General features: G+C 41.8%; 2 protein-coding genes across 2 annotated transcripts in view; one reads left to right on the top strand and one right to left on the bottom strand.

Annotated features, from left to right (window-relative positions):
• LOC119728246 (terminal uridylyltransferase 4-like) overlaps window positions 1-2385 on the bottom strand; it is a 58325-nt gene extending 55940 nt beyond the window's left edge. Inside the window, exon 1 of the mRNA XM_038200402.1 lies at window positions 2170-2385. The gene's annotated coding sequence lies outside the window, so the exon portion shown is untranslated. The remainder of the gene's footprint in view (window positions 1-2169) is intronic.
• A 4639-nt stretch (window positions 2386-7024) lies between these two features.
• The window catches only part of LOC119728244 (splicing regulatory glutamine/lysine-rich protein 1-like), an 89000-nt gene continuing 80723 nt past the window's right edge, over window positions 7025-15301 (top strand). The window contains exon 1 of the mRNA XM_038200399.1: window positions 7025-7339. Coding sequence (XP_038056327.1) covers window positions 7218-7339 — 122 coding nt within the window. The 5' untranslated portion in view covers window positions 7025-7217. The remainder of the gene's footprint in view (window positions 7340-15301) is intronic.

Raw genomic sequence — 15301 nt, 5'->3', positions numbered from 1 at the left:
TGCCAGGAAATTAGTTAGAATGTTTCATCCTTTGCTACACACAATTTAGGTAAAAGTACTATAATTTCAGCAACTAAAATCATTTGTATATATATTTCACTATTGATATCGGGAAACAAATATCAAATAGATCAAAGTGGGCCGCATAACCCTCCAGCCCCCCCTTTTTTTTTGGGTGGGCGCGCGTGAATGACGTTTTTTTTTTACTAAGGAACCGGATATCTAACGAACTGTAAGTCCGATTGGGTTGAAACTTGGTATGTAGGTAGACCGGGATGTGTTAAAGGTTAAAATCGAGGTAACGTCAATATGATGTCATCATGTATCAAATTACAAGCAATTAAAGATTAATTGATTTAATCTTTGAAAATCAATATAAAATCAACCGTGACACAACTGAACTTGAATTTTGTGGGAAATGATCAAATAATCCTGTATCGTCATTTTATCTCCAGCGTGCCAAATCACGTGACCCTCCATTCTGGTCCAACCGGAAGTGCCTTATAATTTGATATATCTCACGAACGGAAAGTCTTTTTTTTTTTTTTTTACTAAGGAACCGGATATCTAACGAACTGTAAGTCCGATTGGGTTGAAACTTGGTATGTAGGTAGGCCGGGATGTGCTATAGATAAAAATCGAGGTTACTTCATCATGACATCATCGTGTGATTTTTATATCGATTTTGAAGTTTTGAAGATTATCGCCATCTCTCGAACCCAAAATGCTGAATTCAAAATTCTTTTTGTGTTAGGTTTGTTAGGTAATAGGTATATGCACACAATTTTTGACAAATGTGTGACGTCACGATGACGTCATCAAAAATGCGATTTTTCAAAGCACATATCAGGGTACGTCCGATTGTCTTGACAATTGGTGGGTAGGTAGTGCTGTGGCATTGAATTCGTGGACTGCGGGTAATTCTGCGGGCTGTGGGTTCGTGTCCAACCAGGGGTTATGGTGCGTGTGTCCTTGTGCAAGGCACTTTGTCACTCATTGCTTCTCTCCATCCAGAAGTAAATGGGTACCTGTGAGGGCAGAGATGGTTAAATGGACACTCTTGTTGGACGATCATTGAGGTAGGACATGAACCATGATTTAGTCGCACCTGTAATACCAAAACGATTCTCAAGTCTGTCAAGAAGTATTCCATGATCAATGGTATCAAACACGTCAAGTAAAACCAGGAGAACAACCTTGTTTTTGTCAAGGGATTGCAGGATGTCATTTTTCACCTTGAGCAAGGCAGTCTCAGTACTGTGGTGGGTTGTATATGCTGATTGGAACCATGGGCGTCGCCAGGATTTTTTTCTAGAGGGGGGCAAACATTTTTTTTTTGCCAGAAATGCTTGCATTTCTCAACATATTCTCGATTTATCAGTTTTAGAGGGGGGCAGGGACATGTTGCCCCCCCCCCAACATTAAATTTACACCACTTTGTCTTCGCCCCTCTTTTTCTTTTAATTTTTTTTTTTTTTTTTTTGCTTTTCCAGGGGGGGGGGGGCAAGTGCCCCCCCCCCTTGCCCCCTCCTCGCTATGCCCATGATTGGACTTTCTCACCAAGATTGTTGTTGTTGACATGATTTGTAACTTGACATGACGCAGCCTTTTCAATTACTTTTCCAATGAACTTGATGTTTGAGACAGGTCGATTGAGGGCATTATGATCAAGAGTGGGTTTCTTAAGAACAGGTGTGATGATGGACCGTTTGTAATGCAAGTCTGTTCAAAGTTCGGGGTTTCAAGGCTGGTATGAGTAATGAGCAGATTGAGTGGCTTTTTGAAAAGAACACCAATGCCGCCGCCACAATTTGATTTTCCACGGGGCACGCTAAGGAAATCATAACCTGGAGGAGTACATTCCCCAATAATGACTGTGTCGTTGTCAGCAAGCCAAGTTTCAGTTAGGAACATGATGTCAACATCGTTCTCTAAGATATAATCAACTAGTATATCAGTCTTATTGCGCAGTGAGCTGGCATTCCAGGTATGAACATTCAGATTGGTATGGGGTTTGGCTCTTGTCAGTGGAATGAGGTTCGGAGGATTTCTCCTGGGGTGTGTTTTACTGTCAATCCTTGTATTTTGACATTTCTGTTGTTGAGTTAGTGGGGCCGAACCAACAAGATATCTGAGGTTGCGGTGATCGATAGTTATGGGCCTACTTACTCCACCTCGCTTTCCACGACGACGCCATCGCTTTCGTCTTCCGATCTTAGGAGACATCTGACCTTGACAATGATGAGTCTGGCATGGCTGACGTATAAGGTTGAGGGAGTCTAGAGTTTGGCAGCTTTCAGCCGACAGAGGACATTTTGAGAAGTTGGTTCTCAATCCGTGCAAAAAAGGTGGCTGCATATTGAATACGTGGCAAAACCGATGTCGATGACGGATGCATAGTCTTGTTGGGGAGATTATCATGCCTCGTGATTGTGAAGCACTGGACTGGCTGATTCACAATGGGGAGATCCGTGCCTTTCAATAGGATGACAGATGTCAAGACAAAAGGATGAGCTGACAATAGAGAACTGGTGTCTCTGGCTGATGTGTATGTAGGTATACTCGAGTATTGGTACAAACAGGATACCAACATCAACTCTAAAATTCCTCCAACTGGTAGCTGGTAGTCGAATCCAGATGACCTCATAGTGCTCTATGGATCTAATTGGGCACGTTTGTAGAAACTGACCGGTAAAAATACCAACATTGAGGAAAATACGGAGATTTGTCTAGAGAGTGGTGGTGAAAGAAGGCACACGGCGCTGCACACACATACAAGTTCTCTCTCTCCCAATATATATCTCTCCCCCTCCCAATATATCTCCTCTCTCCACCGGACCAAAACCCCACTCTCCCACCAGACCAAACCCCCAGGGGAGGGGAGGGTACGGCGCCAGACCAGGCTCTTACTCTCCAATACTCAGAGATCTCTACACAGACTCACAGCGACTGGTGCGCGAGTACACAGTCACCTATGAATAAATAAACAAACAACGTTCTCTTAGGTTTACAAATCAAAGTTTTAACTTTATTAAAAACATGTTACTTTAACAATTGAAAATATAATCTATAAACCAAAGATTAAGAATGATGCCATAGGAGAAGTCTACTTTAGAAGAGGAGAAGTCCACTTCTCCTATGACATCATAATTGTATTTAGACATCATAATTGTATTTAGGCATCATAATTGTGTTGTAATCCCACGTTGCCATGGAAAAAGGTTGTCAACCAATGAAGATCAACGGGAAGGGAAGTTGTTCCCAGAGATGGTAAGGGAGAGCAGAGAAGGAAACGTCACTCACACACAGACCAGGACGGTGGTTCAGATGAGCCCTTCCCAGCCAAGGGCGGATCCAGAACACAATTTTTTGGGGGGCCATAAAAAAAATTTGGTCCCCCCAAAAAGTGGGTCAAAAAATTACGGCGTGGGGTTCGGGGCCCGCTTAAGGGCCCCGAAAAATTTTTGGATTCTAGATGCTCTGTGGTGCGATCTGAGGCAATTTCTGACCACCTTAACCAATGTATTTGAGGAAAAGATGGTGGTGTTCTCATTGCCTGCCTTTATTGCGATGTCACATTAAAAACAAAAAAAATGGTTTCGTTTTTGGGGGGGGGGGGGCATGGCCCCCTTTGGCCCCCCCCCCTGGATCCGCCCTTGTTCCCAGCGTCCTGTTTGCAGGGCGGTGGGTACGAGCTAGCCCCATAAATGTGGCCTATTTACTGGACTGCCTCCGTAAACATAGGCCACACATCCACATGTACAAAAACGTGTCGCACTTTGCCAAATGTTGATTTTCACATTTAGGCTTAGTTTGTAGGATTTCTTTGCTTTAGAAGCATACTCTGTTACTTACCCTCTTTATAGGCTACTCAGAAAGTGCTGCCTTTTTCAGATGTCTAATTTTTGTGAAATTTCATGTTGAAATTTTGATACGCAAACGTGTAAAAATGAATCTGGAAATTTCACGAAAAATATACATCTGAAAAAGGCAGCACTTTCTGATTAGCCTATAAAGAGGGTGAGTATGCTTCTAAAGCAAAAAACCCTACAAACTAAGCCTAAATGCGAAAATCAAAATTTGGCAAAGTGCGACACGTTTTTGTACATAGTGGATGTGTGGCCTATGTTTACGGAGGCAGTCCAGTAAGTAAATAGGCCACATTAATGGGGCTAGGTACGAGCGAATCCATCCTATCGAGGCGAAGTGAAAATGGGGCGAAGTGGGGATGGTTCGACGTGGGGATGGGGCGAAGTGGCGTAGGGGCGATGTGGCGATGGGGGCGATGTGGTGATGGGGGCGATGTGGCGATGGGGCGATGGGGCGAAGTGGTCAGCGCGAACTCAACCTCGTCCCCAGTGCTTACTTGATTTCCAACCTCGTTTCCAATAGTAAGCCCTGGAAAGGAAACTTCCTTCCTGTATAGTATTATAATTATTATTCATAAATACCTCAGACAGTTTAGCCATTCCTATTGGTCGAGAGCCCCGTCACGTGGCCAGTATTAAACGGATGATAAAGACATGGCTGGCTGGTCTTAAACACTTTTCCAGTGTCACAATAAAATATGGACTCCTAAAAATCCAGTGCCTCTTATCGTTTCATTGGTTGAACGTTCACAATTTTCACGTAGGCATGCGCAACACTTCCAGGGAGTTAGAATTTTATAGTTCTAAATTCAAAACGCAACGCGCCAGGTGCGTTCTGCGCGACATCGCGTAGAACATGATACGCGCGCGTCAATCTCCATAAAAGGGTTGTTTTCATCTTACTCGCCAGCTGAACACTCCATTATTTTGCAGGAGGGATGTTTCAAAAAGCATAAAGTGAATTTGTTGAACAAAATCGGGATGTTTTGAACGAATTATATGATTTTTTTTTACCGAAAAGGTATTTATGAATGGGAATAAATATGTACTCCGTCGGTATTTATCACTCTGTTTAAGACCACTTAGAGTCTGGGTGCTGATAATTACCCTCGCCTCCGGCTCGGGTAATTATCAGCACCCAGACTCTAAGTGGTATTAAACAGAGTGATAAAAACCTCCGGAGCACACATTTATTCCCTTATTATTATTTATTCGGCCAACAAATGAACAAAAGTACAATGACAAAGCAAAGCTATATCAAAAAGTAAACAAAATTGGAAATTGAAAAAGTATGACCAGACAAGACTGAAGGTGATATTGCATGTTGTCTCGTTAAGATCGTAACAATAATTCAAATAAAATCGTGTCTGTGTATATTGGAGATCAACGATTCAGACACCGCATACAAAAGTACACGTAAATGTAACGTACAAGCAGGCACCAGACTATTGTCATTTGCATATGCGTGCAAAAATTGGGGGACGAGGTTGGGGCGAACTCAACCTCGTACCCAGGGTGTCGAGCAGTACGCGCCCAGCACTACCTGCTCTCTCACCCAGGGTGTCGAGCAGTACGCGCCCAGCACTACCTGCTCTCTCACCCAGGGTGTCGAGCAGTACGCGCCCAGCACTACCTGCTCTCTCACCCTGGTATTGGATCATTTGCATGTGCAAGATTTTTGCACACGTATGCAAATGAGAACAGTCTGGTGCCTGGATATGCGTTACACATTAGCGTTTGTTTTTGTATGCGGTGTCTGGGGTAAAAACAGAGTCAATTCGTAGCAGCGCGAGCACGGCGTGAGTTACGAAAACACGATTTTTGAAATCAAACTGTTACGATCTTATCGAGACAACATGCAGTATCATATAATATGAGCAAATTGGAAAGGAAATTAGTATTTTCGAGAAGGCGTGGACGAATGATCGCGAAAACACGTACTGCACGTTGTGAATATATAACACCAAGTACACGATAAAAATCCATTACTAGCCGATTACGGTATCCAATCAGGATACAGGAAGAAAGTTTCCTATCCAGGGTTTACTATTGGAAACGCGGTTGGAAATAAAGTAAGCACTGGGGACGAGGTTGGGGCGAACTGACACGGGGCGAAGTGGAAACGGGGCGAAGTGACCAACAACCGTAATGACCGTTTTAGCCGAATTTCGGCTAGTTTTGACAGATTTTTTTGTTACAAAACGAGTTTGACAGAAGATTTGACAGTTTATTTTTAAGGCAGATTTCTGGCGGAATTCTGCAAAACTAAATGTTTTTTTTTGACAGTAAAACAGCATATTTTGCAAAAAAATGGTACGTCTATTTACAAAGCTGCAATCTTTTCAAACAAAAGCCCTTGCAAAATAGGAAACGTTGCCTGGTCTAGGTGCCGGCTGAGGTTCCCGGGAACCGGATTTCCTTGGTGATAACCGTGTTTTGCCTGTAATTTACGCGATTTCATATTATCTTTATGTGGCTATAGATTGTTTATAATGTAATTTGAATATTCTACAGTCCATCATTTGTAATTTGTGCATTTTGTTCGTTTGAAGCAACAAAAGACTTCAAAATCTAATGAAGGATACTGAGCAACTAACCTGATGAAGTTTCAGCTAAGCTTCAGCTGTACATTCCGAGAAAAACAGCATTCTAAGATCTCAATTTCAAATCAAAAGTTACTGAATCATGTTTTGAATTGTTTTGAATTGCAGCTATACGCAACGTCGCGCACTGATCCGACGAATTATAACAACCGCGCGCGCGTGTCCGTCGTTTCAATACTTGTGTGCGCTGTGCTGAATAACAAAACGAACTACTAATTTAAATTTTCCTACGGTGCTTCTTAAGAATCACCGTTGGAAATGCCTTCTTTCGTTGATTACTTCAAAATGACAGCTTCCCAGAAAGAATAATTTCACAGGGAGTTTAGTTCCCTTACTATGTTTCAACCAAGTTTGTTTTTCAACAATAATTATGCCAGTTACTTTTCGGATGGCTGCAAATGATGGACTATAGCTTTAAGGCAGTATTGCAGCATCTGCATGTGATTTAAAGCGTTTACAGTGTATTTCAAGTTATTCTGGGGAATTTGGCAGATTTTAGATAAATCTGACAGATTTTGAAGTGCATTTAGCAGAATTTAGTCATGACCTTACGGTCACCCTGCTGACAACCGATATAACACGCGCGAACTACGGGGGTAAACCGAACTACATGATGAACAATGATGAACTAGGCTGATTTAGGCGTTTTGGTTACGTGTTCTCGTCCTCTTCTCTCTGATTTTTTTAGTCAGGCCTAATACTTTTTAGTCACTTTTTGCTAACAAGACTTTCATTGTAACCCAAGATGACCGGTTTGACGAGAGTCGTTCAAGCAACAAATATTTCGCCAGTTGCAACTGTCCAGCAGCTTCAAACGTTGTTTGGTTATCTCGGAAAATTGGAAGATGTTCGACTTTTTCCAAAGGAGTAAGTATTATAAAAACTAAGGGTCTACATTAACGTTCTTGCTGTTACTATTTTTACTACTCCTAGGACTATGAGGCTCCGCGTGAGCGGAGCCTCATAGATGTAGAAGCCCGCAAAATTGTCTGCAGCACAAAACCCTAATAAAGTACAAAAACGTCCATCAAAATGCAGACATTTCACACAGAACCGCTGCACAGTTTGCCCCTATACTCCGTACTTTACCTCTTGACATACTCACGTATCATGCGCGGAACTAACATACATGACATAGGTGGATTCTGTCGGTTTTTAGGCCAAAATGATGAAAAATATGCCCTTTCCGCACTGAGCCAACTTGACACTTGAAACGTGCACGCATATGATCGAGCGATGATTTTCGGTTCGCTCGGAGCGCGCCGCGGGGGGTACGGTACAGGCGAAATGATAGTATGTGCATGCGTACAAGTGAACGTGGCTTGTTGTAGTTTTAAACTACGCCACGCTGTTGTGTATTTCTGAACCTGGCGAAATTGTCCCTCTGACTCCCTCCATTACACACACTGGACGTTATTTTGCAAATGTAATAATTAAGTACTCACATATGAAGCTGTCTTGAAATCTGTTTGTACATCAAAACTTGCATTTGACGAAATTTGAGGAAAATTCTGGCCCCGGTTTATGAAGTCCTGCTAGCTGCCATTTTCTCCCAAGTGACGCATGCGCATTGCGTTTTATTGTACCGTCCTTCGTATGATTCGACGGCTGTTTACTGTCGCAGCTAAAAGAGACATCGTTTTAGACAAGTTTCAAGTCCTTTCCTCTCTCACCGCACCGCACGCGGGTGCACGTGCGCCCACGTGCGCGCGTGTGCACACACGTACACAAGTACTCCTAGAACTACATGTATGAGGCTCCACGTAGTGGAGCCTCATAGATTTAGAACCCCGCAAAATTGTTGTCAGCACAAAACCCTAATTAAGTACAAAAACGTCCATCAAAATGCAGACATTTCCCACAGAACCGCTGCACAGTTTGCCCCCAAACTCTGTACTACACCTCATGACATACTCACAAAATATGCGCAGAACAAACATCGCTTGATTATGTCGTTTTTTTTGGCTAAAATGATGAAAAAAAAAGCCCTTTCCGCACTGAGCCAACCTGACACTTGAAACGTGCACGCAAAATCGAGCGATGATTTTGGTTCGCTCGGAGCGCGCCGCGGGGGGTACGGTACATGCACTTGTACGCATGCGCATACTATCATTTCGCCGAGCAGCCAATCGGGTGTGGGTTTTTTTTTCGGGGTTGCGACATGAAACAGCCGTCAATCTGTCCAAGCGACTCGTCCGGGGTCATTTGTCAGGGTCACTTGTCGGGTTAAAATGAAATCGTATGGGTCTTTACTGATGGGCAAATTTCGTCGAAATTACACAGACTAAACAATCGGACGGGCAAATTTAGATTTCTAGGTGAGTACTCGGCACCCATACGGAATTATGTATGTCGGATCGATTTCGCCAGGTTCGAAATGACACAAGAACGTGGCGTTGTATACAACGCCACGTTCACGGGTCTAGTCAAGAGGTAAAGTACGGAGTATAGGGGCAAACTGTGCAGCGGTTCTGTGTGAAATGTCTGCATTTTGATGGACATTTTTGTACTTTATTAGTATTTTGTGCTGCAGACAATTTTGCGGGCTTCTACATCTATAGTTCTAGGAGTATAGTTTTACTACATGGACTTTTACTAGTCCGAGTAACCAGCATGACCAGGACTCTACGAATCGCCTTTTTTAACATTTGGAGATGGTATTGGTATTGTTCCGTCATTGTCCGTTGGTTGGGCGTAGACCCGCTTGTAAACTACGCCACGCTCTTGTACCATTTCGAACCAAGCGAAATCGTCCTTCCGTGACAAAAACTGAACATTGCTCTACCGTGTGATGAGTACTCACATATCTAGACCCGTGAACGTGGCGTTGTATACAACGCCACGCTGTTGTGTATTTTTGAACCTAGCGAAATCGATCTGCCATACATAATTCCGTATGCATAATGCATTTTGAGTACTCACCTAGAAATCTAAATTTGCCCGTCCGATTGTTCAGACTGTGTAATTTCGACGAAATTTGCCATCAATAAAGACCCATACGAACGTGTAGAAATTAGATTTTAACCCGACAAGTGACCCTGACAAATGACCCCGGACGAGTCGCTTGGACAGATTGACGGCTGTTTCATGTCGCAACCTCAAAAAACCCCCGCACCTGATTGGCTGTTCGGCTCTTCTCGTGTACGTGTGCGCACACGTACGTGGGCGCACGTGTGCCCGCGTGCGTCGCGGTGAGAGAGGAAAGGACTTGAAACTTGTCTAAAACGATGTCTCTTTTAGCTGCGACAGTAAACAGCCGTCGAATCATACGAAACAGGACGGTACAATAAAACGCAATGCGCATGCGTCAGTTGGGAGAAAATGGCAGCTAGCACTAGCAGGACTTCATGAACCGGGGCCAGAATTTTCCTCAAATTTCGTCAATATGCAAGTTTTGACGTACAAACAGATTTCAAGACAGCTTCTTATGTGAGTACTTATTACATTGGCAAAATAACATCCAGTGTGTGTTACGGAGGGAGTCAGAGGGAAAATTTCGCCAGGTTTGGAAATACACAACAGCGTGGCGTAGTTTACAAGCCATGTTCACGGGTCTATCACATATCAAGCTTTCTTGAACATGTTGAAATCTGCTTTTAGACACTAGCTGGAGTTGTTGCACCCATATTAAGAATCAACGGATTTGTAAATTCGGTGCGCCGAAACTAGGAATTTCAATTTCGGTAACGCATTTGTAAATCCGGTACGGTACTGTCTCGTTCATGTACATATTATGGCACGGCCGGTAAAACAAGGATTATTTTCATTACTATTTATTAATAGAAGGTCCCAAAAATTAAGTATTTAGTGTTAAGAAAATGTAGGTACCGGTAGTTTGGTCAAGCAAAACTATTCTGAGACTGAATGATCACTAGTACTTAAAGCAACGAACTGAGTCGGCCAATTCACCAAGCCGCCATGATGTACTACTAGACTTGTTGCCAGTCTGTGTACGGTACCAAAAAAATACGAAGAAAACCGTGAAATTTTGGGGGGGGGGGGGGACATTGCCCCCCCACCTTCCTCCCAACGGATTTTTTTTTTGATGTCTACATGTCTACATTTTGGTGCGGTTGCCCCCCGACATCAAAAGCTGGGCTGGGGGTTGGTGGCCCAGCGAGATTTGGCCTTGATTGTAGGCCTATACCCTACATTGAAATATATAGTGTGGGACCATCAGATTGAACAGTTTACATTAAAATACATAGGCCTCTAGGAACCCACTTAAAGCTATAGTCCATCATTTGCAGCCATCCGAAAAGTAACTGGCGTAATTATTGTTGAAAAACAAACTTGGTTGAAAGATAGTAAGGGAACTAAACTCCTTGTGAAATTATTCTTTCTGGGAAGCTGTCATTTTGAAGTAATCAACGAAAGAAGGCATTTCCAACGGTGATTCTTAAGCACCGTAGGAAAATTTAAATTAGTAAATCGTTTTGTTATTCAGCACAGCGCGCACAAGTATTGGAACGACGCATACGCACGCGCGGTTTTTATAATTCCTCGGATCAGTGCGCGATGTTGCGTATAGCTGCAATTCAAAACAATTCAAAACATGATTCAGTAACTATTGATTTGAAATTGAGATCTTAAAATGCTGTTTTTCTCGGAATGTACAGCTGAAGCTTAGCTGAAACTTCATCAAGTTAGTTGGTCAGTATCCTTCATTAGATTTTGAACTCTTTTGTTGCTTCAAACGAACAAATGCTAAAATTACAAATGATGGACTGTAGCTTTAAATATCGCTTCCTTGTTTTATGGTTGACGGGTCATTTAGCATTAATATTATGTTAATTTATAAGTGTTCGTAAAAAAAATTCAAACAAAACAAGAACAATCAACTACCGGTATTTCCAATAAAGTCTAAGGAATACATGGGCGTCGCTTGCCTCCTCCGAAGCAAAATAAAATAACATAAAATATTAGTTCTATGGGTTGGGGGATGTCCCTACCCCCTCGAAAGAAATGATAAATCGAGAATACGCTAGAAAAAGTACAGGGATTTTGGTGAAAAAAATGTAGTTTGTCCCTCTATAACTAAAAACAAATTCCTAACGACGCCCATACAAATACAACACCAAATAGCCCGCCAATCTAACTGATTATTTCAGATACAAGTGCAAAGAATTCCAGCAAGACAATATCCTGTCGGAAATTTACCTGTTTTTATGCCCCGCGGCGAAGCCGAAGGCGCATACTGTTTCCGCCTTGTCCTTCCAGGGGTGAGCTTGTCTTACATACGCAGTGTGGACTTCCGAACAAAAGACGTCCACATAATGTAGGTAGCAGCGACGAAGTGTGGACTTGCCCACGTCCACACAGTGTTTCCCCATTTCTGGAAAACAGGTTTAGAGGCATTTTTGGGTTAGGTTTATCTGTAGCAGAATGAAGAGAAACACTAAAGGGAATCATTGAAAAAAAATTGGGTTGTAAGAGTTTTCACAGTTTGAGAAATATGAGTTTTTCCACTGGTGTTCCTTAACTACACGAAAAGAAAGGAAAGTCCACACTAGGTATGTGAAACAAGTCTGTGTGTGTGTGTGTTCCTGCATGGCATTACGCCTGAGGACAGACAACAAAAGGAGCACAAAGGGGCCATTGATCCTCGAAGGAAGGTGCCTATTGTCCTCGAACGCAGGTTTGTGTGCTTAGTCTATGGGAGAGTGTTATATTACAGGGACAAAGGAAAACACAAAGCCAATCCTCGGAAGCATAGCAGAAAACGACTGGGTGTGCGTGGGTGGGTGTGTGTGTCCGGACAAATCTTGTCAGCGCAATAACTTGAGAAATACTTAACATATGAACTTCAAATTTGGTTTGTGGATTGTCCTTGGTAATCCTAAGAAGCCTTTTGCATTTTGGGCCGAAAGGTCAAGGGTCAAGGTCACAGTGGCTGAAACAACAGAAATTTTGTCAGCGCGATAACTTGAGAAATACTTAATATATGAACTTCAAATTTGGTTTGTGGATTGTCCTTGGTAATCCTAAGAAGCCTTTTGCATTTTGGGCCGAAAGGTCAAGGGTCAAGGTCACAGTGGCTAAAACAATAGAAATTTTGTCAGCGCGATAACTTGAGAAATACTTTACATATGAACTTCAAATTTGGTTTGTGGATTGTCCTTGGCAATTCTAAGAAGCCTTTTGCATTTGGGGCTAAAAGGTCAAGGGTCAAGGTCACAGTGACTAAAACAAAAGAAATTTTGTCAGCACGATAACTTGAGAAATACTTTACATATGAACTTCAAATTTGGTTTGTGTATTGTTCTTGGTAATCCTAAGAAGCCTATTGCATGTGGGGCCGAAAGGTCAAGGGTCAAGGTCACAGTGGCTGAAACAATAGACATTTTGTCAGCGCGATAACTTGAGATATACTTTACATATGAACTTCAAATTTGGTTTGTGGATTGTCCTTGGGAATCCTAAGAAGCCTTTTGCATTTGGGGCCAAAAGGTCAAGGGTCAAGGTCACAGTGGCAAAAACAAAAGAAATTTTGTCAGCGTGATAACTGGAGATATACTTTACATATGAACTTCAAATTTGGTTTGTGGATTGTCCTTGGCAATCCTAAGAAGCCTTTTGCATTTGGGGCCAAAAGGTCAAGGGTCAAGGTCACAGTGGCAAAAACAAAAGAAATTTTGTCAGCGTGATAACTTGAGATATACTTTACATATGAACTTCAAATTTGGTTTGTGGATTGTCCTTGGCAATCCTAAGGAGCCTATCGCATTGGGGGTCGAAAGGTCAAGGGTCAAGGTCACAGTGGCTAAAACAGTAGAAATCTTGTATTTATTCTGAGATCATAGGGATTAGGGATTAATTCATATAAAACCTACAGAAGACACTAATGCTGTCAATGAACGTTCCATTTGACCAAGGTACATGTAAGTTGATGTTAGAGTGGTGTTATGTCATGGAAACAGTCACGGTTGCGGGGCATTTGTGTTTGTAAACACACCTGACTTGTTTTATTATTCTTTAGTTGATATATGTTAAGAAGGGTTAATTACATACAACAAATGATTAAAATAATAAAATCTATTTTTATATTTGCTTAATAATGTTTTTTGAGTGTGCGTTTTTACCCCGGGCAAAATCAGGGGTCTCGGGGTAAAGACGCCCAGTACATTTCTTGACATCAAACTCTGTTGCAGCCTCATTTATCATCAAAAACCTCGCTATTAGAACTTTCTACAGCCATATGTTTCTTGTATGAGTATAAAAAGTATTATCTATTAGAGTCCTACCACATAAATATTAAACAGTGTATTGTGTGAAGTGGGGAGGTACATGTAGGCTGTATAACTAACTGACGTTACGTAGTGGCAAGGAATCTGACATTTGTTAATGAATGCCCGAGAAATCATGAATTCGTGGCAGTTTCTCAAGAAAAAACAAAATAACACCTTTATGGTGATTTGAGTATACTTTTAATAATTAAAAATGACTAGAAATGGTTCTAAGACCCAACTAGACCGGTTTCTGCTCTCATGCTATACTAGCAGAGCTTCATCAGTAGTAAGCCAATATCGGTATTTTATATTCGGCTAAAGTCGTGTCAAATGTTACAGTGCATAGATACCGGTAAGTGCATGTAATATAATTTTGTGTCAACCTCGTGATGAGTCCAATTCCCGGTTAACGATAAACATTGATTTGACAAGTAAACCTTTCAGACTTTTGGCCTTTTTATAGGCAGGAATTGGTTCGCTGGGAAACATATTGCATAATTTCGGGTGTTCCGAAATTAAATGCCAGTCTTTCAGCAATGCTTTTCTTAGCTGCTTGGTTTTGATGTGTGGTGTGTAGATTATCTTGAAGACTAGAGGTGGTTCTTTTGGTTGCGTTTCATTCATGATGTATTGCTCACAGTTTTCAAATTTTATGTCTTTTATGACCGGCAATTTCCTCTTTCTTGTGGTTACAGAGTAGAACTTTCTCCATGATTGCATTTCTTTGCTCTAAGAAATCTGTCTTATTGTTACAGAGATGTGCATATCTTAGTATGGTAGTTCTCCTTTGATAAAGCCTTAGGTTATCAGCAGTAGGCTAGAAACATACATGTATGGTATGCCTAATAATATTGACTATGCTTTGGCTCAACCTGATTGAAATAGATTTTTCAATATTGGCAGGCATTATACTTACATAAATTTGTAAGCCTCCAAGTCTGTTATGGGCGAATTATGTACGCTAATGTTCCACTTCCTTCCACATAAAAATACCTGTTTTTAAATGATCAAGTTTGTAGTTATAATTAACCAGCTGTGTTTGAAAAGTTATTTGTACTTGATGAAGTATCCCTCAATATTAAATTAATCACAAAAACATGACTATACTACAGGGAAACCTGTGGTATATATCCATTTTTTTTTTTATAAATGTGGGTGGGCGTTTTTTCCCCGAGGCCCGGGTAAAAACGCCCGCCAAACTTCCTCCCGAAAAGGGGGGAAAATTTCCCCTTATCAATATAATGATTTTATATTTGCACCTGATAGAGGAGACATGTGTTACATAAAACCACATATTTATTTTCTAGTGTCTCCAAGTAGTACTGAGATATTTAACAAAAACCTAAAAATCTGGCGTTTTTACCCAAGTTTACCTTATACAGACTGTGCTATGCACTGTTGCACATGTTCAATGGGCACTGCTCCCGTTATACCGCACCATGGTACGGGTACGGTTAACATGCATGGAAATGGTGGCGGCACGGTTGGATGTATAGGCTTGACCATTTCTTGAAGTGGGAAGATCCCACAATGGTGTGGTGGGCCTCGACCATTTTTTGAAGTGGAGGATCACGCAACGGTGAGGTGTAAACATGGAGCG

The sequence above is a fragment of the Patiria miniata genome, unplaced genomic scaffold, assembly GCF_015706575.1.
Source record: "Patiria miniata isolate m_02_andy unplaced genomic scaffold, ASM1570657v1 HiC_scaffold_20, whole genome shotgun sequence".
NCBI lineage: Eukaryota > Metazoa > Echinodermata > Asteroidea > Valvatida > Asterinidae > Patiria > Patiria miniata.
This window is presented reverse-complemented; position numbering and strand designations above follow the sequence as displayed.